This window comes from Rana temporaria, chromosome 9 (genome assembly GCF_905171775.1).
Source record: "Rana temporaria chromosome 9, aRanTem1.1, whole genome shotgun sequence".
NCBI classification, from domain to species: Eukaryota; Metazoa; Chordata; class Amphibia; order Anura; family Ranidae; genus Rana; species Rana temporaria.
Window position 1 is genome coordinate 174,327,105 of NC_053497.1, and position 24,665 is coordinate 174,351,769.

Here is a 24,665-nt window from a genome sequence, read left to right on the forward strand (position 1 = left end):
GACATTATCGGTGTGACGCTGGCCTGCGAGGAGCTGAAGAGGAGTGACAAATTCAAGCGGATGTTAGAACTAGTGCTGCTGGTTGGCAATTTCATGAACTCAGGCTCAAGAAATGCCCAGTCGCTTGGCTTCAATATCAGCTTCCTCTGCAAGGTAATGAGGTTTTTTTTTCTTCTTTTGGGCAATGTAGTCTTTTGCCTAGAAAACTGATTGCCTTAAGATGACTGAATGTTGGAGTATAGTCCCGATGCTTATTAGAACTGAAGAAGCTGTTTGCATTGGCAGCAGACAGTTTAAGTCCAGATGAATGCAACCAATTACTATTAGATAAAGCAATTGGTGAAGAATGCGGGCACTACCTCTCTTTACACATCTTAAGAAGAGAACAGTTTGTTCAATAACATATTTCTGCAAAGTCATTTAAGCAAGCTACCCTATTATTATTATATATAATGTCGAACATTAGCATTGAAGCACCTAATATTGTAATTTAATCATCAGTATAACATATGATTGTAACGGTCACCACCGTTTACGATATTCCCATTCCATCAGCCACGACTGCTTATCCGACAGACATCAGACACGACCCGATCAATTCCATTCCCCAGAATAACGAGACCGACAAGCTCTGTTACTGGTTTCAAAATGTATGAACCAATGCTTTAATGGTTAGCTCTCTTATATACAGTACATGCATGTTACAGTAATCAAAGGAACAAAGAAACACTCCACCCACACATCACACAATGGGGCTTCAATCACATTCTTTTAGATGATGACATTCAGGTGAGTTAATTATCCCCCAGACTTCCTGTCTCCGACAAGTTCCCCTCACCTGTTACACAAAACACATTCCTTTACTAAACGTAATTGACATGCTAATTCCCTACCCCTGAAAGGAGACATCTGACCTTTCAGACTTAAAGTGGAGTTCCACCCATAAATATAACATTACATCAGTAGTTTTAAAAAAAATGTCATTAGTCCTTTACGATTTTTTTTGTTTTTTTAGATGCCTTCAAAGTGTTGTTGCTAGGCAGAATAGTTAATCTTCCCTCTTCCTGCACCTAGGTGCTTAAGCTTCCTAACCTACACCGCACAGACTCCTGGGAATGTAGTGGGTGTAACTTTCCAGGAGTCTGTGCACTCCCCAGTCTCAAAGAATCATGTGACTTGGACAGCACAGGTGCTGAAACCTGATCTGACACTGCTTGTGCAGCACTGAGCATGTTCAAGATCTGCAAGGCTGAAATCCAGGAAGTCATACAGTCTGGCTTCATGATGCCCACACTTAAGGTGGCCCCAGTCAATTTCTATTTTATAACGTGTCTAAATGCTGTAACAACCTAACAAAACAGACCTTAGTTTACAGACTAACTTTACTAGAATACATTAAGCTTGTGTATTACAGGGGTATTTATATTTAAAAAGTGAAATTGTGGCCGGAACTCTGCTTTAATAAGTACAATGGACACAAAACAGTATTAGCATCACACAATGGAATGTCTAGGAGCAGACGCAATTAACACCTCAAAAGCATGTGTCCCCCCCCCATTGAATGAAAACACTCCATTTGGAGTCAGACTTTAACAACTTGTAATATTCCAAGATTTCCTGCAAAACATGAATTATCAGTAATGTCCCATCTCATGTAATTTATAATTAATATTTCCATATGCCCAAAAGGGGCGCAGGATGACCCTAGACCCAAGAGTCATTAGTGACGCTGGCACAGGAGTACCCCCCATCCATCAAAGGTCTCTGGGTGTCACGGACCATTCTGTTACAATGATACATTTTTTTTATGACCTGTATCAATAAAAACCGACATTACATCACAGACATTACTCTTGTATGACTGTAGACTATTAACAGAACTAAAGAGGGAAGGAAGACAGGTAGTGCGGGAAGTAAAGAGTGCTTGTGGTTGAGGACGTCTCTGGAACTCATGAGCTCAGTCATCAAGTGGCTAGAGGTGACAGAAAATGTGTTGTTAAAGGGGGCTTTTAGATTCTGATAAGACCCCCGCCCGCAGAGCCCCCACAACCACCGGCCAGGGTTGTGGGGAAAGGGGCTCTTGTCCTTGAATTATTTTTCCCATCATGGGGCCCCATGTCAAGTTTTGCCTAATGCCTCACAAAGCCTAGAGCCGCCTCTGCGTATTAGCTAAGCATCGGAATCTTAATGCGCCGTAGCCGGGCGTGTTGTATCTGTCATTATGGCACCTTCTTGATCTCTGATGGAGCCCATTGATGATTTTCCCTTTACAAACAAATGCACTTTGACATTTCAGTTATTAAAAGACCCGATAGTCTGAGACAATTAAAATAGAGAAAAAAAAAAAAAAGTGTGTCAAACGAAAAAAAAAAAAAAGAGAGAGACTTTTCCAGAAGTATAATTATAAATGACACTGCAAAATTAAAGCCATAACAGGAACTGAAAAGCAAAAGCATCGGCGTAATTAAGGCGGCAGACTGTGGTTATTTATGTGAGGTAGGCAGTCAGATACGGTTAATCTTCGCCGGTTTGCAAGGGCCTTTTTTTATTTTAATTCTATTTTAATTTTTGTGGATTAAAAAGGGATTTGGGATTAAGGAGCGCGCTGAACATGTAGCCACGAGATTGCTTTCCCGCTAAGGCCCTTGTACGCGCCCATGTCCTTCCGACGAATCAAGCGCAGATTAACCTGGTTTAGCCGTGTATGGTACATTAACTGCGACGCGGTTAGTGGTCAGCTCGCAGCCCAGGCGGAAAAGTGACACAGGATTTTTCCGTAAAAGGCCTACTAAGAGTCAATTGAAATTCAGGCAGCCCAGGCTTTGGTCTACAGCTATTTAAAGGGAACCTGTCTTTAGGAACGCTAACATAACTGGCTTGTAGGGAGGTGCGAGATGACGCAAGTACCTTTTCTGATGGATTTTAGCTCCCATCTAATGGCAGGAGCTTCGAAACCTGGGGTGGGCATCCGGGGCGGACTGACAACTCCTGGGGCCCCCGGGCAATAGAAGATTATGGGACCCCTGGGCTTACAGATGGCCACCATGCCAGGAGGCAGCTAAAATCTCTGGATTTTCACATCAAAAGCATGTCGGTTTCGGACATATCAGGGACAGATCTAAAAAAAAACACAGATTTTTACATACTGTCCCTGGTTTTACTGAGCCTGGCAACCCTGATGGGGCCCCCTAGTGGCATGGGGCCCTCGCGACTCAATGGTCAGTCCGCCCCTGGTGGGCCCCTGGTGGGCATTAGACTCTATGCAAGTAGTGAATCTTTTTGAGGTTGGAGCTTGTTTATTATACCCCACCTCCCTGTCCGCATATCAAAAAAGTGCAGCAGAGTGATCGTTTACTCACCAAGCTCAGGTGAAGGTGCAGGTTTCTTGAACCCTTTTTTTCTCGACTCCCTGAGTGCCTGCAGAAACCTTCATGGAGTGCAGCTGTAAAGTGATGCATTTCGCCCCACCTCCTGGGCTTAGTCATAGGGGCACCCAGGGCCGTCTTTAAGGCAGGGAAAAAGGGGAAGCTGCCCTGGACCCTGTCATTGTTGGGCCCAAAGCAGCTTCCTCATACTTGCCAACTACCCCAGTTTCAACTCCCTTGTCCCTTGAAGTTTTAGTCCGGTGCTGTGTCCTGATATCAAAGTGTAAAGTGCTGCTACTAAGGCTGCCCAGCTCTGCCCTATTGTTGTGTACAGATGACTCACCTGCAGACCCTGTGTTTACATGTTAATAACCGTCATTAATATGTAAATAACAGGAGCATTCATATTTAAATAGCGGCAACATTCATATGTAAATATCTGAGGACAACGGCATTCATATGTAAATAAAAGTGGCATTCATATGCAGGGCGGTCTTTAATGTTGATTGGACCCTGGGCAAAAAAATTCTTGCCCCCCCCCCACCCCCCAATGCAATTTTTGTCTCTGCCTGCTCTGACACATACAATTAATATCAGCTAGACTTAAAATCGGTTTACTGTATCAGATCAGGCAGTGATTGTGATTGGTTGCCAGAGGTTACAGCATATCATTACCACTTACTGACTGGTTGCTAGAGGTTAAATCACGCATTACGGCTCACTGCTTAGTTGCTAGAGGTTACAGCACATGATTTCTTCTTATTGATTGGTTGCTAGAGATTACCGTACAGTAATACTGCTCACTGGTTGCTAGAGGTTACAACACACATTACGGCTCACTGATTAGTTGCTAGAGGTTACAGCACACATTACGGCTCACTGATTAGTTGCTAGAGGTTACAGCACATGATTTCTTCTTATTGATTGGTTTGCTAGAGATTACTGTACAGCAATACTGCTCACTGGTTGCTAGAGGTTACAACACATCATCTCTTCACTGCAGAGGGGCATGCTATACATATGAACAGGGCCGTCTTTATTGGCAGGGAAAAAGGGGCAGGCATCTCCCTGTTCTGCAGCTCCGTCACACGATCGTGGGACACCTGTGGACATCAAGTCCGCAAGTCCCGCGGGCATGGTCACGGGGCTCGCGGCAGGGGCGCGAGCGCACGCCCATGCGGCGCGGAATTCAAAGCAACGTATATATACATTGCTTTGTGCAGCTTTGTGCCATTCTACCGCTGTATATCTGCGTGACACGGTCGGCTAAATCAATATTGTTGGATTTCCCCGGTGGGTGTCAGTGTTACAATTGTTGGTGTTGCCCTTTTTGTTATTAACTTTGTTACTTGTGTCACTGTTGTTATTTTTATCGTTTTGTGTTGGTGTTGACATTTAGTATTTGTGATAAATTGTATTATTGTTATACTATTTATGTTCTGTTTAGGTTCACATTGCATTTTAAGTGTTAACACATTTAATTGTTTCTGAAGCTGCCCCCTCTCGTGAAGTTTGTAAATGTCACCTGCCTGTCAAACATGAGATCTAGCACAGCCCCCCCACCTCAACACCCCCCAACACCTGACATGTGTTACTGGCGGTAAACTCAAAGGAACGCTCGGCAACATCTGCCAGACTTCAGATGAAATCACAGCAATCTGTGGGGAGCCTCCGCCGCCGTCTTGTGATGGTTGTTTTTAGAAAGAAAAGATTAGGATTTTTTTTTCTCTCCTTGTTTTAAATCAAATGGCGTGTTGAGCGCAGAGACGCATAGTAATCTTGTGGGAAATATATTTTCTGACAGCCAAGTATCCGCCATTACAGCGTAATAGTAAACATTTGCATGGACAATCAGGAGTCGAAAAACTCATCTAAACTCGTGTGCGGCGCACCTCCATTACCGCGCACCTCCATTACAGCGCACCTCCATTATCGCGCACCTCCATTACCGCGCCGACTCCCTCAGCATCTCATATTTGGTTCTACAGAAATACTTTTAGCTGGATTCAGGTAGTTGAGCCTAACGTTAGACAGGCGTAGCGTATCGCATATACGCTACGCCGCCGTAAGTTAGAGAGGCAAGTGCTGTATTCACAAAGCACTTGCGTCCTAAGTTACGGCGGCGTAGCGTAAATGCGCCGGCCTAGGCGCGCCTAATTCAAATTGTTAAGAGGTGGGCGTGTTTCATGCTAATGAATCGTGACCCGACGTGATTGACATTTTTTACGATCGGCGCATGCGCCGTCCGTGGACATATCCCAGTGCGCATGCTCCAAATTACGCCGCAAAGACTTATTGGTTTCGACGTGAACGAAAATTACGCCCAGCCCCATTCACGGACGACTTACGCAAACGACGTAAACATTTTAAAATTTGAAGCGGGTCCATCGTCCATACTTAACATTGGCTGCGCCATTTTTCTGGTGGAATAACTTTAGGCCTGAAAACGCCTTACGTAAACGGCGTATCTTAACTGCGACGGGCAATCGTACGTTTGTGAATAGGCGTATCTCGCTGATTTACGCATTCTAGGCGTAAATCGGCGTACACGCCCCTAGCGGCCGGCGGAAATAGGCAGCTAAGATACGACGGCGTAGGAGACTTACGCCGGTCGTATCTTGGCAACATTTAAGCGTAATCTCAGTTTGAGCATACGCTTAATGTTACGACGGCGCGGATTCGGAGTTACGACGGCACGGATTCGGAGTTACGACGGCGTATCTACTGATACGCCCGTCGCAAGTTTCCTGAATCTGTCTATTTGTTGTAGAAATGGGCCAAGCTGCTTGATAACTGGTTGGAGGAATCTCTGGAGTACACAGAGGAGTACCACCTTTTTCCTCAAGCCGAAACCGAAAACTTTAGCGGCGCACAGAATTTTTTTTTTTATACATATATTTTGCTAATAAATAATATTTCTAATCATATGAAGTTAATATCAAGAGTCCCCCTTTGCATCAGAGTCCACAGAGTTCCCCTTTTACATCTGAACTTGCGGAGATTTCCCTTTCACTGTAAGGCCCAGGGGAGGGCTGGCAGCCTTAGGCCTGGGGGGCAAGTCCAGTCAAGTGGCCTATAGAGCGTGGAAAAGTGATGGATCGAGGAAACAGTCAAAGATTTTTGCAAGAGTCCGCACAGAGACTCCCCTTACATCAGAGTCCGCACAGAGGCCCCCCTTACATCAGAGGCCCCCCCTACATCAGAGTCCGCACAGAGGCCCCCCCTCCATAGAGTCCGCACAGAGGCCCCCTTACATCAGAGGCCCCCCTTACATCAGAGACCCCCCTTACATCAGAGTCCGCACAGAGGCCCCTCCTTACATCAGAGTCCGCACAGAGGCCCCCCTTACATCAGAGGCCCCCTTACATCAGAGTCCGCACAGAGGCCCCCCTTACATCAGAGTCCGCACAGACCCCATATACATCAGATCTGATGTACGGGGTGTTCTGGGAAACTTGATTTAAGGGTGTATGCTGTGGACTATTGTGTAAAGAGGGTCTCTGCTCACCAAAGCCTGCCCCCCTCCCCTTTAACAAAGTCCACAGGGCACCCCTTTTTATACACTGGGAGGCAGGAGAGACTAGAGAGGGTGAGCTTACCAGGATGGAGGCTGAGGCACAGGCAGGCTGCCTGATGCTTTTTTGGGTTTAGACTTCCTGTCCAGTGCCCACATATGCCCGGGGAGTGTGGGCAGGGCAGACTCAGGAGGAGGAGGAGCAGATGAGCTCTATCTCTCCTCGTGTCTGTGCAGAGAGAGAAGGGGATGTCAGCGCTGGTGTGCGCTGAGGCTGAGCTATGTGTGAGACGAGACATAGCTCAGCTCTGCAGCCATCTACCTCGGAGCTGACACAGGCATGGCTGCACAGTGGGAGGTGAGCAGCGGCCGTGACCTGTGTTAACAGAGCTCCAGCAGGCATATTCCTGCTCTCCAAAAACAGCATTTGGTAGTGGCGGCTGGTGGCTGTGCATAGTGTCACCAGCCCAGGGGGAGATTTACACCCTGCCCCCCCCCTGCCAGCCCTCCCTGGTAAGGCCCCTTTCACACTGGGGCGGGAGGCGCGCTGGCGAAATAGCGGCGCTATACCGTCGGAATTGCCGCGGGATTCGGCCGCTAGCGGTGCGATATTAACCCACGCTAGCGGCCGATAAAGGGTTGATTCCGCCCGCAATGCGCCTCTGCAGAGGCGCATTGCGGGCAGTATTACCGCGGTTTTCCATTGTTTTAAATGGGAAGAAGTGGTGAAGGAGCGGTATACATGCCGCTCCTCTCACCGCTCCAGAGATGCTGCTGCCAGCGCATCGCCTCAGTGTGAAAGCCCTCCGGCTTTCACATTGAGGTTGCTAGGGCAGGAGTTTTTCAGGCGGTATTTAGGCGCTATTTTTAGCGCTTTACTACCTGAAAAACTCCTCAGTGCAATGCTTTGAGGAGAGATTACTTAAGCAGCCAGGTGAAAGTGGCTGGCCTCTAAAGGTGAACACGTGGAGGAGAGGTAAGCTGACAGACAATCATTACTGCATATCCATGACAGCAGGGCAATGAAATGATGTAGGCTACCTTTTTTTTGATGGCGCTCCATTTCAGGGTTCATACTCCCAACTTCCTTGCTTTGTGTTTTAAGAAAGAGAAATTTTTGAGACTATACACCAGATGACCAGAAGACAAGGAACTCTGATGGGTTGGATTCTCAGTTTGGCATTGTCTCATTTCTGAGATAATTTTTAGCTTGGATCTTTACTTCAATTTAGCAATGGCAGCCTAATGCTTCTCTTTTAGACCGGTTCTCTTTTGAATAGAAACTGATCTCTGGAAGCTGTTCCTAAAAAGACAGGCAGATGGCAAAGGACTTAGTCACTAGTTTGCCTGTGGTCAGCCTGCAGCTGATCTTTTCTCATTGGCTGACTTACCATGTCTTGTTTCACACTGTGTCTCTGTGTGGAGGTGGCCATCTTGGTAGAGGCAGGGCTTTGCTTTCTCATGCCAGAGCCTCCAGCAAGGAGAACATTCACAGCAGAGTAGTGACATCTCCAAATTTCAATGCAAATCTCCAGAGACTGACAGTCAGAGGGAACAGTGCCTTAGATCTCACACTTCAAACACACAGCTATGAGGGAAACTGTCATACAAGAAGTATGGGGGGGTCACCATTGCCGATGGTCTGTTTTAAAATACTAACTGCCTTGTTCTCATGGTGATGCCATGGCTTCAATGCCTTTGTAGTCACTGACCAGAACAAGCCTACAGATCACAAATCCTGGCTTCACTTGTTTTAGGCACCATGAATCCGACCGAGACAGAAGTACAGTTAAATCACACTTGTGTATTAAAAATAATAATAATAATAATAATAACAAGATAAACAGAGTAAAGAGTCAAAACATAGCCAGAGTTAAAGCGGAGTTCCACCCAAAATTGGAACTTCTGCTTATCCCACTCCTCACCCCCTTACATGCCACATTTGGCATGTCTTTTTTTGGGGGGGGGAGAGGGGGCTTCAGGAGGAGTGGGACTTCCTGACACACTTCCTCCTTCCGCCGAGAGGCTGGTTAGGCGATTAAGCTTAAAGCTGTCACGACCGGGTGCCCACAGTTGAAATGAAGACGCCGGCCGGGGAGGGGGGGAGAGGAGCGGAGCCCCGGCCGGCACGTCGCTGGAACAGGTAAGTGTATGTTTATTAAAAGCCAGCAGCTACACTTTTTGTAGCTGCTGACTTTTAATAAACATAAAAATTGGCTGGAACACCCCTTTAAGGAACTGGATCGGATAGGCAGATAAGCCAAATGTCAGGGAGCCAGAGAAGAATGTAGTAGAACAGCAAGCAGGATCAGGAGCCAAAAGGGATGTCAGCCAAGCAAGTCTTTAACAGGATCTGTGATGTTGACCAAAGCGAAGGCAGAGATCATCTGAGCTGGAAGGCTTAAGTAGGCAGGATTAGCAGGATATCATCAACAGGTGAGTCACTGTGGAGAGATAGGAGCTGGCAATTAGCCGACAGCTGAGCGGCCAGCTCAGAGAAGGAAGGACTGAGCCCAGCCCTGACAACTTGATGTGTTCTGAGCAGTGGCAGAGCTGCTCGTCAACAAGGTCATTGTAAACTTTTGGGCCTAAAGCCAGCTTTTTACAAAGCAGAGTATTTAGCCTGTATTCAATGTGCAGACAGCCAAGCAACTAACATTTCCAGTAGAAGGTCAGATATGAAATTCCAAGTCTTGTCCTCATGACAGGTATTCTTTGAGGATATAATTATATTTGGCTCAACACAGGTGAGAAAACGTCCGCAGTTATTTTGGCTGTTCCCGATCCGTCTCTTGTTTATAAGTATCCACAACAGCCGGCTGTCATTTTTAATGACCCCATTACATTTCCTCATAGGGAAAACAGAAAATGTGTTTCATGCGGCCAGCCGCTCCCCCGTTGCTGACGCCGTACAGTTTCGGACACTTGAAGGGCATTGGGAGGCACTCGCTAGCACAGTTTTCGCAGTGACAGAGCCGCTCGTCAAGAAGGTCATCGTAAACTTTCTGCCGTTTGTGGCCCTGAAGCCAGCTTGTTACAAAACAAAGCAGAATAGAAGATGACACATCCACTGAAAGCTGACAGGCACTTCACCTATGTAGGCATCAAACAAGGTCTCCCAAGCTCTGTTGTTGCCTTTTTCTGTTTTATGGAAACACAGCAAATGATGATCTTCTGGGTCAAGCTGCTACTTTCTTATTTTTGTTATCCTCTCCTGACATAGGTGCAGGGAGCAGATCAGCCGTGTGTAGGTGGGGACTGAATTAAGTACCTTGTATTGGGAGAAAATACTTGCACCACACCATTTATAGAGTAGTCATGTCTTATATATAAATCTTGAACAGTTTGTTTGCAGCAACAGATAAATTAATCTTGGTACTGATAAAAATAAATACAAGTGGAACCTTGGATTACGAGCATAATCCCTTCCAGGAGAATGCTCGTAATCCAAAGTACTTGCATTTCAAAGTGAGTTTTCCCATTGAAGTCAATGGAAACAAAAATAATTTGTTCTGCATTGACTTCAATGGTATGCAATACCCCATGTGGCCAGAGGTGGGGGCGTCGGGGAGCCTCTGGCCAATCGGAAAGGCTCGGCAACTGAGTATTTCCGTGTCTTTCCGAGTCTTTCCAAGCATTTCCGATCAGAGCTGTTTTTTCGCTCCGGCGCCCCCCCACCTCATGCCAAACGCTGTACTGTACACAGCTTTGGCCTGAATCCTCAGAAACCAAGTTAGGATTTTTTTTAAATGCAGTGCTCGTATTTGCGAAACGCTCGTTAACCGCGTTACTCGCAATCCGAGGTTCCACTCTACATACAATCTCAGTGTTTACAGCATATGTTACCAGAGTACAGCTTTCCTTACCAGGAGTAGTGTCCATTCTTGGCATATATAATGCTACCCCCCACAGGGGCAGTCGGTAATAACCTGTTCTCCCCTAATAGTACAGAGGTTGCCCACCACCACAAGCACCAGCCCATACACTCCAGTTTAGGTGCCTTTTAGGTATTTGAAGAATGGTCAAACATTCTCATAGACACACTCCTAAACCTTGTGGATGGCCTTTTTAGAAGAGTTGAAGCTGTTATAGCTGCAAAGGGCGGGGCCAACTCAATATTGAACCCTACGGACTAAGACTGGGATGCCATTAAAGTTCATGTGTGTGTAAAGACAGATGTTCCAATACTTTTGGCAATATAGTGTGGGCATGTGTATATATATATATATATATATATATATATATATATATATATATATATATATATATATATATATATATATATATATATATATATATATATATATATATATATATATATATATATATATATATATATATATATATATATATATATATATATATATATATATATATATACAGTACAGACCAAAAGTTTGGACACACCTTCTCATTCAAAGAGTTTTCTTTATTCTCATGACTATGAAAATTGTAGATTCACACACAACTATGAATGGACACATGTGGAATTATACATAACAAAAAAGTGTGAAACAACTGAAAATATATTTCATATTCTAGGTTCTTCAAAGTAGCCACCTTTTGCTTTGATTACTGCTTGGCACACTCTTGGCATTCTCTTGATGAGCTTCAAGAGGTAGTCACCTGGCGCAGCACCCCATCACTCTCCTTCTTGGTCAAATAGCCCTTACACAGCCTGGAGGTGTGTTTGGGGTCCAACTAAACGCAAACCGGATGGAATAGCATGCCGCTGCAAGATGCTGTGGTAGCCATGCTGGTTCAGTATGCCTTCAATTTTGAATAAATCCCCAACAGTGTCACCAGCAAAGCACCCCCACACCATCACACCTCCTCCTCCTCCATGCTTCACAGTGGGAACCAGGCATGTAGAGTCCATCCGTTCACCTTTTCTGCGTGGCACAAAGACACAGGGGTTAGAACCAAAGATCTCAAGTTTGTCTCATCAGACCAAAGCACAGATTTCCACTGGTCTAATGTCCATCCCTTGTGTTCTTTATCCCAAACAAGTCTCTTCTGCTTGTTGCCTTTCTTTAGCGGTGGTTTCCTAGCAGATATTCTACCATGAAGGCCTGATTCACACAGTCTCCTCTTACCAGTTCTAGAGATGTGTCTGCTGCAAAAGGTGGAAGAACCTAGAATATGAAATATATTTTCAGTTGTTTCACACTTTTTTGTTATGTATAATTCCACATGTGTTCATTCATAGTTTTCATGCCTTCAGTGTGAATCTACAATTTTCATAGTCATGAAAATAAAGAAAACTCTTTGAATGAGAAGGTGTGTCCAAACTTTTGGTCTGTACTGTATATTTATATATATAAATATATATATATAAAAATAAATGCAATTAACATGGAAAAGCTTATATTAGTGATTAGGTTTATATTTTTATTAAATATAAATTATTTTTACAATAAACAAGGACAGTAAAGCTATGTGGATCTACGTCAAGTTGCGTCCAGGGCTTCCTCACCAGGAAGGGGGTCTACTATAGTAGTTGTTAAGAGGTTAATTCTTCCGAAGAGCGATGCTCCCAGATGTTCCCCGACACAAAACTCTGTTATACTTTGTTGGATTAGCGAGGTGGCAGCCTGGCTGTGCACTTATTTTGAGACTCTTTGGCCCCAGGGAATAAATTAGGAATGTACAGCTGGCACAGTCTATTGCAGAGAGGAAGGCGGAAATTCAAGACAGAAAAACACATCCACTGTTTAATTTGTCTGTATTGGAGGAACCTTAGAGTATGAAAGCAAAAAGCCAGGCAGACAAAAAAAAAAATGCCCCATAGTCCAGATATGTACTGATTAAGAAATCGTTAAACTGGAACCCCCGATCCAATTTGTTTTAATAGAGGGGGAGTAGAAAGTCGAAGAGTTATCAGTAAAGGACTAGCAATTTGTTCACCAAAGAATATCCAATAAACCAATATATTCAGACTTCCTAAAATGTATTTTTAAGCTAAAAAAAAATACAAGCATGTGCTGATAACATGGGTTCATAGAACAATATGTTGTCAGGCATCAGAACGCCCACTTCCTACAGAAGAAAAAAAGCAATACAAAAAATGTAAAGATATAAGTGGGGCTCTAATAGGAACCTTGATGTAAGTAGGGCTCTGATAGGGACCTTGATGTAAGTAGGGCTCTAATAGGGACCTTGATGTAAGTAGGGCTCTGATAGGGACCTTGATGTAAGGGAGGGCTCTGGTGGTGACCTTGATGTAAGGGAGGGCTCTGGTGGTGACCTTGATGTAAGGGAGGGCTCTGGTGGTGACCTTGATGTAAGGGGTAACTCTGATGAGTACCCTGGTGTAAGGGGGGCTCTGATGGGTATGTGTCACAAGGGCCACATACCTGAGGTGAGACCGAAGTAGTGGGAAGGCCTCCCTTGCACCTCAGGTCCTTAAAGCCTCTGGAGATGGAGACAGAGACTTGGTGGACACCGAGTGGCACAGGTGCCAGGGGTGCGGAGCACCGTGCAAGTCTTAGTCCGAGATCCGAGCCAAGGTCAAGTCCGCTCTGGCCACAAAGTACAGAAGCGTTAATCAGAAGAAGAATGGTCGAGATCCATGCCGGGGTCGGTTCCAATCTGGCAGCTGAGTACAAAAGGGGCAAAGAAGTAGAATGGTCAAGGTACGAATCCGAGGTAAATGGCAAGCAGCAATCACGAGTAGTCAAATAAGTTTCCAGGTCACAACAAGTTCAGACAGATCTCACACTAGCACAGGAACAGGGGGAAACTGAAGATAATCCAGCAATTTGGAAGTGTCTGGGCTGGTCTTATATAAAGAAGTTTGAGGTCACTTCCTGTGCACCTCCTGGGCATTTTCACACCTTTCCCCCCCCCCATCAGGTTGAGGTCACTTCCTGTGCGCCTCCTGTGTATTTTCCTGCCTTTTTCCATCAGGCTGAGGTCACTTCCTGTGCACCTCCTGGGCATTTTCCCACCTTTTTCCCCCCATCAGGTTGAGGTCACTTCCTGTGCACCTCCTGTGTATTTTCTTGCCTTTTTCCATCTGGCTGAGGTCACTTCCTGTGTGCCTCCTGGACATTTTCCTGCCTTTTTCCATCAAGTCTTCTGCGCGGGTGCGGGTTGGCGCACTGAGGCGTCTTTGGTGTATGCTCAGTTGGCACGGATTTCCTCTTGCGGCTATGTGCCGTTGGTGCATGCATAGTAAGCCCTGGACTCTTACAGTATGTTTGGTTACAGCATGGATCCTCAAACTATGGCCCTCCAGCTGTTGCAGAACTACACATCCCATGAGGCATTGTAAAACTCTGACATTCACAAACATGACTAGGCATGATGGGAATTGTAGTTCCTGAACAACTGGAGGGCCATAGTTTGAAGACCCATGGGTTTTACAGCAACAGTAGACATGGTTGGCACAAACAGACAGCTTTCCAGAAGAAACGTGTAACAACTGTGAAGCATGGTGGTGGGAAGAATATGGTTTGGGATTGCTTTGCGTCTTTAGAGCCTGGCAAGCTTCCAATCATTGAGTCAATTATAAATTATGCATCATATCAAAGTGTGCCTGATGAGAATGTGACACCATCTGTCCAAAGGTTGATGTTGAACCAGAAATTCATTTTTCGGTTTGATAAGAATAGAAAGAACACTAGCAAATCCACCAAGAAATGACTCCACCATAGGTGTGCACCCCAAAGCTCAAACACACAATGACCTTCTGACACAAGGAGGGGGCTCTGATGGTGGGAGACACTTGATTGGGAGTATATTACGTTACATCCTAAGTATAGGTGAACCTAGCCTTTAATATAATGGGGGCATTTACACTAGTACCCCAACTACCCACCCGGTACCACCCCTGGATAATGCTAATGCACATGGGGTGATTAGGATGTGCCCAGGCACATCCGGCACAACTTGTGTTGCAAGCCTATGGACTCCACAAATTGTTGGATGGTTATAAACTGACCTAGTCCAAGTCCCGATTTAAATCCTATTGAAAAATAGTGGGGGTTGGGTTTGAAACAGTCAATTCATGCAAGGAAACCCACACAAACATAATAACTGAAGGAATTTTGCATTGATATTTGGTCAATAAGTTTAGTGTCAAGGATGCTTTGATATATTTTATATCCACAAGAAAAAAAATTCTACTAAGGGGAGCAATACTTGTTTCCGAGGCCAAGGCTGTATTTTTTTTTTATATAGTACTTAATTACATCTATTGATATTGTTGTTAAAAGAATGATTGAAATGGCACATTTTCCCTGTGTTATTATTCAAGTAGATCATCTTTATATATAGAAAATCCAATGTTTGCCTGTTCTAATACATTTTAAAAGTCAATTTCCATAACATGTACTTACCTTTTTTTATGTGACTGCATATATTCCATATGAAAAGGTAATTCATGATTGTTAATAATGATAAATCATAATGTATACAGCTAATAACACATTCTTAAAAAAAAAAAAAAGACTTGCTGCCACAATAGTGAATGCTAAATATCTTCTATCATTATGACAAGATGACCTTGCTGGTTGTTCAATGCAAACAAATATATGCATGATATAACAAATATAAGAATAGATAAAAAAGATAGATAATAGATTAAAAAAAAAAAAGAAATGCGGTTCGCTTAATAAAAGTTGCAATATATCAGAAACGTCAAACCTTATATCTCAAGGACAACTTAATATTTATCACTTTGTCAATTAATATGAAGGTATATATCAATCAGGTTTCCATATAACCCTAGGATTCTTCCAGAGCAGCCTTTCTCAACTTTTTTTTTTACCCTAAAGGAACCCTTGAAATATCCCAGGGAAACACCTGATAAGATACTATTTTTGTGGTTGTTAGAGTGCAAGTGATACGTGTAACCCTAGGATTCTTCCAAGGAAATCTTTCTAAACCTTTTTACCCCAGCGGAATCCTTTTAATCCACTCCAGGGGAACGCCTGCTAAGATTAGTCTAGTGGGGACCATTGGGAAAATTCCCCCTATTTTTTTGGTGGTCAGTTGGTAGAGTGCCAGGATCCGTGTAACCCTAGGATACTTCCAAGGAAATCTTTCTCAACCTTTTTACCCCAGAGGAACCCTTTTGAAGTACCCCAGGGGAACGCCTGCTAAGATTAGTCTAGTGGGGACCATTGAGAAAATGCCCCCTACATTTGTGAGGGTCAGTTGGTAGAGTGCCAGGGATCCGTGTAACCCTGGGGTTCTTCCAAGGAAGTCTTTCTCAACCTTTTTACCCCAGCGGAACCCTTTTGAACTACCCCAGGGGAACGCCTGCTAAGATTAGTCTAGTGGGGACCATTGGGAAAATGCCCCCTATTTTTGTGGTGGTCAGTTGGTAGAGTGCAAGGTGATACGTGTAACCCTCGGATTCTTCCAAGGAAATCTTTCTAAACCTTTTTACCCCAGCGGAATCCTTTTAATCCACTCCAGGGGAACGCCTGCTAAGATTAGTCTAGTGGGGACCATTGGGAAAATGGCCACTATTTTTGTGGTGGTCAGTTGGTAGAGTGCCAGGATCCGTGTAACCCTAGGATTCTTCCAAGGAAATCTTTCTCAACCTTTTTACCCCAGCGGAACCCTTTTGAACTACACCAGGGGAAAGCCTGCTAAGATTAGTCTAGTGGGGACCATTAGGAAAATGCCCCCTACATTTGTGAGGGTCAGTTGGTAGAGTGCCAGGGATCCGTGTAACCCTGGGGTTCTTCCAAGGAAGTCTTTCTCAACCTTTTTACCCCAGTGAACTACCCCCTTTTGAACTACCACATGGGAACCCCTGATCAGATTAGTCCATACGTTGCCATTGGGAAAATGCTTCTTACATTTGTGGTGGTCACCAGGTATAATGCCTCCTATACAGTGGTGGTCAAAATGTCACCCTTTCAGTCATATCATGTAGAATTGGACCTGGAATTATGCAGGCATCAGATGTATAGTAATTTGCCTACAGTTCAAAAAACCCCTAGCCACCTCTGGAGGAACCCTAGTTGGGAATGGCTGATTTAACCTTTTTACTCCAGATGAACCCTTGGAATACCCCAGGGGAACCCCTGATAAAATTATTCCATTGGGGATTTTGGGGAAAACGTGCCTTACATTTGTGGTGGTCACTAGGTAGAATGCCTCCCTTACAGTGGTGGTCAAAATGTTACCCTTTCACTCATATCATCTAGAATTGGACCTGGAATTATGCAGGCATCAGATGTATAGTAATTTACCTACATTTCAAGGAACCCCTAGCCACCTCTGCAGGAACCCTGGTTGAGAATGGCTGATCCAACCTTGTTACTCCAGAGGAACACTTGTAATACCCCGGGATACCCCTGATAAGATTATTCCATTAGTGATTATGAGGAAAATGCTCCTTACTTTTGTGGTGGTCAGTTGGTAGAGTGAGAGGGATTCGTGTAACCCTAGGGTTATTCCAAGGAGGTCTTTCTCAACCTTTTTACCCCAGCGGAACCCTTTTGAACTTCCACATGGGAACCCCTGATGTGATTAGTCCATACGTTGCTATTCTGAATCGGCTACAAAGGCTATGAATGTATTTTTCAGTAGCACATGGAGCTCATTGCCCTGAAGAGATTATCCATCCCAAATCACCTTTCCAGATAGCTTACTCAGTCACAACTCACATGAAAGAAGATCTGGCGATGTTTATTCGTCGTATGATTTAACATGACAGTTGCCATTGGGAAAATGCTTCTTACATTTGTGGTGGTCAGTGGGTAGAAAGCCTCCCTTACATTGGTGGTCAAAATGTTACCTTTTCAGTCATGTGTAGAATTGGACCTGAATTATGCAGGCATCAGATGTGTTGTATTTATCTACAGTTTAAGAAACCCCTAGCCACCTCTGGAGGAACCCTAGGGTTCCACAGAACCCTGGTTGGGAATGGCTGCTCCAACCTTTTTACCCCAAAGGAACCCTTGAAATACCCTAGGGGGAAAATGCCCCTTACATTTGTGATGGTCAGTGGGTAGAATGTCGCCCTTACAGTGGTGATTCAAATTTCAGTCAAATCATGTAGCATTGGACCTGGAATTATGCAGGCATTAGATGGGTGGTCACTTAGCCACTGTTAAATGAACCCCTAGCCACCTCTGGAGGAACCCTAGTTGGGAATGTCTGCTCCATACTTTTTACCCCACAGAAACCCTTGAAACACCCCAGGGGAACCCCTGATAAGATTATTCCATTGGGGATTATGGGGAAAATGCTCCTTACATTTGTGGTGGTCAGTGGGTAGAAAGCCTCCCTTACATTGGTTTTCAAAATGTTACCCTTTCAGTCACGTGTAGAATTGGACCTGGAATTGCAGGTATCAGATGTGTGGTTATTTACCTACAGTTCAAGGGACCCCTAGCCACCCCTGAAGGAACCCTAGTTGGGAATGGCTGCTCTAAGCGTTTTACCCCAGAGGAACCCTTGGAATACCCAAGGGGAACCCCTAATAAGATTATTCCATTGGGGATTATGAGGAAAATGCCCCTTATATTTGTGGTGGTCAGTGGGTAGAATGCCAACCTTCCAATCATACCATGTGGTGTTGGACCTGGAATTATGCAGGAGTCATCAAATGGGTGACCACAGTTCAAGGAACCCCTGGCCTCCTCTGGAGGAGCCCTAGGGTTTCATGGAATCCCAATCAGGAATGGCTGCTCCAGAAATTGCTAGGGGTTCCTTGAGCAATGAGCAGTTTCTGCCTCTCAGAACCCCTGACACCAACCATCTTTTTATCTGTTGTTTTTCTGGGGTTTTTCCTATTGACCACAAGTGCAAGGGGGATGCTTCCCAATGACCATCTCACCCAATGTACCATGCGTTTTACATTTAGTAATTATTATCAGTGGTTCTCTGAGAAATTTATTTCAAGGGTTCCTTTGTGTTGAAAAGATTGGGAAAGACGAGTATATACAATCATAACATTTTTATATTATAAATTACTACTGGTATATATACAGAATATTTGGGGAGCTTAAAAGCAGAGAGGAGAGGCAGCCTTGCGTATTTCTCCCAGTAGAGTTTTATGATACGCACTATACTTGAACAATACCTGGCTCTAGGTAAGCAGAGTGCATACATATTTTCCTGTGCCATGCTGATCTCATTCTCCTCTAAAATGAAAAAAAAAATTATTTAACAGGCATCAAATAGCGGATTGTTATAATTAACGTAGGAGTCTGTAATAAATTTCTCCTTCCAGCAGGGCTAATTTTAGTGTACCGATGCCTCAAATTACTAAAAGGTTTGTTGTGTACACCAACAAAAGATCGTTCCTACTTACTCTGTGCCTATTAGGATCTTGCCGCGCACCCTTTTATGTCAGAATACCTGTTTACCAGGGGGAAAGAATTGACTAGAAACTTCACTGGAGGGTATTATGTGTGTGTATGTGTTTTTTGTATTATTTTGTGCCCTAAAAGCTCTTATTGGAAGAGGAATGGTTAGAACTAGCGTAAAATTGTTGGCAATATTTCTTGTTCTTGGATAATGGGCTCCATTGTTGTACAGTCTGTTCGACTGCCCAGGTTGTGGATGGCGCAGGCGTCACTGCTTACTTCAGCCCTGGCTACCTAATTAACAATTTACAATCTGACACAAAATATGAGATCACCGCTCTGTAAGCTTTGTCTAATACTTTGGCAGTCGGAAGGGAGAAATATATATGTATTTCAGTTGTATTTTTGTTATGGCGCTCGCAGAATCCTTGCTATAACCTCCAGAACTCCTATTCTCAGAATCCCTGACTAAGACTTCCAGTGGTACTTGTATGAACCCTGCTATGACTTCCAATGGTGCTCGCATAATCCCTGCCAGGACTTCCAATGGTACTTAAATAATCCCTATCAGGACACCCTATGGCAGTGGTCATCAACCCTGTCCTCAGGGCCCACTAACAGGCCAGGTTTGCAAGATAACTGAAATACATCACAGCTGATATAATTTGCTTCTCAGCGATTGCAGTATTCTACCTGGCCTGTTAGTGGGCCCTGAGGGCAGGGTCTGATGACTACTGCCCTATGGTACTCTCATGAACCCTGCCAGAACCTCCAATGGTACTCGTAGAATCACTGCCAGAACCTTCAATAGTACTGAGGCGATTTAGTTCGCATTTGTTGCGCTATACAAGTTACTCACTCACTCACTCACTCGGAGAATCCCTGCAAAGACTTCCAGCGGTACTTGCAAAATATCTGACAAAACTTCCAATGGTACTCAAAGAATCCGTTCTTAAACTTCCAGATTTCTCTGAGGTTATAATGGGCATGTCCTCTTACCAAAAGGGTATTTAGGCTCCAACCAAGTGTTTACTGCTGTGACTTACTGTCAGCTGTTTTTATTGCAAAAGAGCTGTTAGACTTGCCTTGCTTCTTGCTGACCCTCATTCACCCAACAGCTCTCTTGTCTGCTCCTAAACTCTGCCTGAACCTGACCACTCTCTTACCTGCCCATAACCTTTGCCTGGACCTGACTAATTTCTTGCTACCTGCTACCAACCTCTGCCTGGACCTGACTCTCTCAGCAGCCCATGGCCTGTGCATGGACCTGACTAGTCTCTTACCTACCCGTGGCCTCTGCCTGGACCTGACTAGTCTCTTACCTGACAACAGCCTCTGCCTGGACCTGACTACTCTCTTACCTGCCTAGTGGTACTTGCAAAATCCCTGCCAAGAGTTCCAATGCTACTCAAAGAACCCTTTCCAAAACGTGCAGAATTCTCTGAAGTTAAGATGGGCCTGTCCTCTTACCAAAAGGGTATTTAGGCTCCAACCTTTGCAGTGTTTACTGCTATGTCTTATCACCAGCTTTCCTTTTTTAAAATAGCTATTAGACTTCCCTATTGCCTTGTTTCTTGCTGACCCTTATTACCCCAACAGCTCTCTTGCCTGCCCCTGACCCCTGCCTTAATTTGGACCTGACTACTCTCTTACGTGCCCACAGCCTCTGCCTTAATCTGATTACTCTATTGCTTCTGACCTGCCAAAGACTTCTGCCCAGTCCTGGCTACCCTTTTGCCCAATGTTTCCAGTACAGTCTCCACTCAATACCTGTTCTGTTCCAGCCACCCCCTTGCTGGGGTGATCCCAAGGGTCATGAACTGGTGACAGCTTGCAGCAAAGAAGACTGGGACCACTTGGGTTTGCAGACCATTTCCACCATCAGGAGCTTTGGTAAAAAAATTCACTTGGACTCCATGCCTCATGTAAGCCCACATCACTAGCCAGGGGGGTGCCTTAACAGTAAGCACAGTGTGAGACTGTTTGTATAAAAAGTTTAACACAATTTTTATTACATATACATTTAAGAACACCATACAAAACACATGAAAAGGGGGAATTAAAAAAACACCCTCCATCTACAGAAGTCAACAAATACTCAATCTTAATGTAGGGTGAAACACAGCCACAGTGTATCATAGACCAACTTGGATACCCCCGCCCATTCTGGGCAAAATCATCACCCCTAGCGCCAAAGTCAAAAGTCTCGGGGTCATCTTCGACTTCTACATGACAATGGACGCACAAATAGGGTCAGTAGTCAGCGGATCTCACCATCTGCTGCGCCTACTACGCAAACTCACTCCTTTTATTCCAAAAGAAGACATAGCGGCCGTGGTGGGAGCAATTGTAAACTCCAGATTGGATTATGCAAACGCCCTTTACCTCGGACTCCCAAAGTACCAAATCGCCCCGTCTGCAAGTCGTTCAAAATATGGCCGCCAGACTAGTGACTGGGAAAAAACCCTGGGAATCAATCTCACCTTCACTGAGAACCCTTCATTGGTTGCCAGTTAAAGACAACATTGTTTTTAAAGCACTCTGTCTAACCCATAGATGTATCCATGGGAATGCTCCCCATTATCTATGCGAAAAAAAAAAAGCTCACAACTCCAATCGCTTCTGCGATCCACCAACCAAAATCTTCTCCAAATACCAAAAGCCAATTACAGTCCAAAGGAGAAAGAAGATTTGCGGTCCAGGGTCCCAGACTATGGAACACTTTACCAACCAGCATTCGGTTGGAGGAAAATCACTTAGCGTTCAGGAGAAAGATCAAAACTCATCTCTTTTGATATCAAAGGAGACAGGAACAACAAGCGCCCAGAGGCGATTTGGTTCGCATTTGCCGCGCTATACAAGTTTTTCATTCATTCATTCATTCATTCATAGAATATACTGAAGTCCAATATTGAAATCCAGGGTAAATGTGGAGGAACCCGGCCACTTGTTGCTCCATAATTAAACGTCAACGTGTTTCACAAGCTATACTTGCTTCTTCAGGATTGATTGGGTGGGGGCTGATCAACTTCGGATGCAGAGGAGAGGACGGTGTACGACCAGGGGCAGACACAGAGGTTATCACTGGGGGGGGGGGGGGGTGGACATAGAGGAGGGAACCTCCCCCAATAGAGAGGGATGGGGGGGAGAGGGAGAGACCCACTGCTCTCACTGACAGGAGCCAGCCAAAATGGTATAAGTGGAGAATATCAGAAAATGCCCATAGCGTATGCAATGCTGTGTTACGTAACAAGCTCTAGTCAATGACGGTGGGTGTAGGAAACATGGTTGGCAAAAAGATAAAATATACTGAGAATATATGGAATCGCATGGTTACAAACGTATGTATCACTGAAAATGCAGGTGTACCCAGGTGCATGCTTGTTATACTCCGTATATATTGAAGTAACACCAAGGCCTCCCAATAGCTGCTATATAGAGTGGTTTGCATCAAAAAATTGATTCGCAGGGAACGTACCGTCATGTTCCTTTAAAGCAAGATGTGCCTTCCAACTAATATAATTCGCCTGGAATTCAGCTTTGAAGCAAAATCTTTTCTTTTTTGGGTGAGTGTTTTTTTTTGTTTGTTTGCACAAGCCCTTGACCCACAAATTCCATCCATATTTGTAGTGCCCTTTTTTTCTTTTTTTTACCTGGCTGTCATCATTCAGTGTATTCTTATAAATCATTGTTCTTTATTCTGCTTCATAACCATAAATCACATGTTGTACATCTTGAACTTGTTTGCTTTACATTCCTGTCTTCTGCTTATGGCCTTTCACCCTCTCCCTCGGCAAAGGACAATTTACTTCCGTTCGACCATGACTCATATTCCAGTAGTAATAATACAAAATATTCTGTATATACTGCATAGCAAAAAAAGTATTGTAGACCCCCAAAGAGCTTCCATAGATGAACAAGGAGGATAATCTAGTAACATTATTACAGCAAATTTTGGCTGTGGCTTGTCAAAAATCTAGGAAAGGAAACATCCCAAGTCCCGCACATCCAACAAGACCCAGCGATATCGATAGTAAAAGCAGTCTCTGCCCAGACTCCATCCAGGCCACACACCCCCAACACGTTTCGTCCCGTCCACGGGGCCTAGACATGGATACCGCTGCGTCTCTTTTCCTAATGCTTGTATTTCAGCTCTTCCCCAGCCTGCACTCCCAGCATGAGTTACCGGATCTGGACAGATACCCAGATAGCAAGGTTAACTTGCCACAAATTTGTGGCAGTGTTGAATTGTAAGTTTGTTAACCACTTAAGACCCGGACCTTTAGGCAGCTTAAAGACCTGCGACATTATGGCGAACACATTAGACACTTTTGATGCTATTTTGGGACCATTGACATTTATACAGCAATCAGTGCTATAAAAATGCACTGATTACTGTGTAAATGACACTGGCAGGGAAGGGGTTAACACTAGGGGGCTAGTGTTAACCCCTCGCCCCCTAGGGTTTGATGGGCACAGTGGCAGCGTTTGATGGAACAGTGGCTGCGTTTGATGGGCACAGTGGCTGCGTTTGATGGCACAGTGGGGACCCCAGGAGGAGGTTTGAGGCTGTTGTATGCAAAACCTTTGAATACCAACCTTGCATATACTGGCCCAGATTCAGGTAGCAATTGCGTCTGCGTAACCATAGTTACGCAGCGCAATTGCTTACTTGCGCCGGCGTTTCGAATGCTCCTGATTCAGGAACCTCGTTACGCCGACGGCAGCCTAAGATATGACTAGCATAAGGCTCTTATGCCAGTCATATCGTAGGCTGCAATCTTACGATGGCCGCTAGGGGGCGTTCCCGTAGTGGTCAGCGTATAGTATGCAAATTGCATACTAACGCCGATTCACTACCCTACGCGAGCCCTGCGTACGCAGTTTACGTAGTTTCCGTTCGTCGGGTTTCGCGTAAGGCTGCTCCTGCTAATAGCAAGGGCAGCCAATGCTACGTATATCCGTCGTTCCCGCGTCGCAAAGTTTAAATTTTACGTTGTTTGCGTAAGTGAATGGTGAATGGCGCTGGACGCCATTTACGTTCACTTTGAAGCAAATGACGTCCTTGCAACGTCATTTGCCGCAATGCACGTCGGGAAAGTTTCCCGACGGAGCATGCGCACTACGTTCGACGCGGGAACGCGCCTAATTTAAATGATCCACGCCCCTCTACGGGATCATTTAAATTATGTGCCCTTACGCCGGGCATTTTTGAGGAGCGCCCACGCAAATTACGTGGCTACTGCTTCGTGAATGAAGCGTAGCGCAAATAATTTGCGGGGGCGCAGGGCAAAAACGGGACGCTGCGCCTCCGTAAGAAGTGCGCAGCGGTACCTGAATCTGGCCCACTGTATATGCAATTTGTGTTTTTTTGTTTTTTTTTAATAGGGACCCTTTTAACTGGAATTTCTCATTAAAATAATTTTTTGTTTGTGAATAAATGTAAAATTGAGTGTGTATCGAATAGACGGTTTTCTTCCGTATTACAGCTGCCGAATATTAAACAGAACA

At 44.7% G+C, this 24,665-nt stretch overlaps 1 protein-coding gene across 3 annotated transcripts in view; it reads left to right on the forward strand.

The window, feature by feature from the left end:
• DIAPH2 (diaphanous related formin 2) overlaps nt 1-24,665 on the forward strand; it is a 1,333,979-nt gene that overhangs the window by 685,826 nt on the left and 623,488 nt on the right. For all 3 annotated transcript variants that reach the window (XM_040325027.1, XM_040325028.1, XM_040325029.1), the window contains one exon: nt 1-153. This exon is cut by the window's left edge and continues 87 nt beyond it. In XM_040325027.1, coding sequence (XP_040180961.1) covers nt 1-153 — 153 coding nt within the window. The remainder of the gene's footprint in view (nt 154-24,665) is intronic.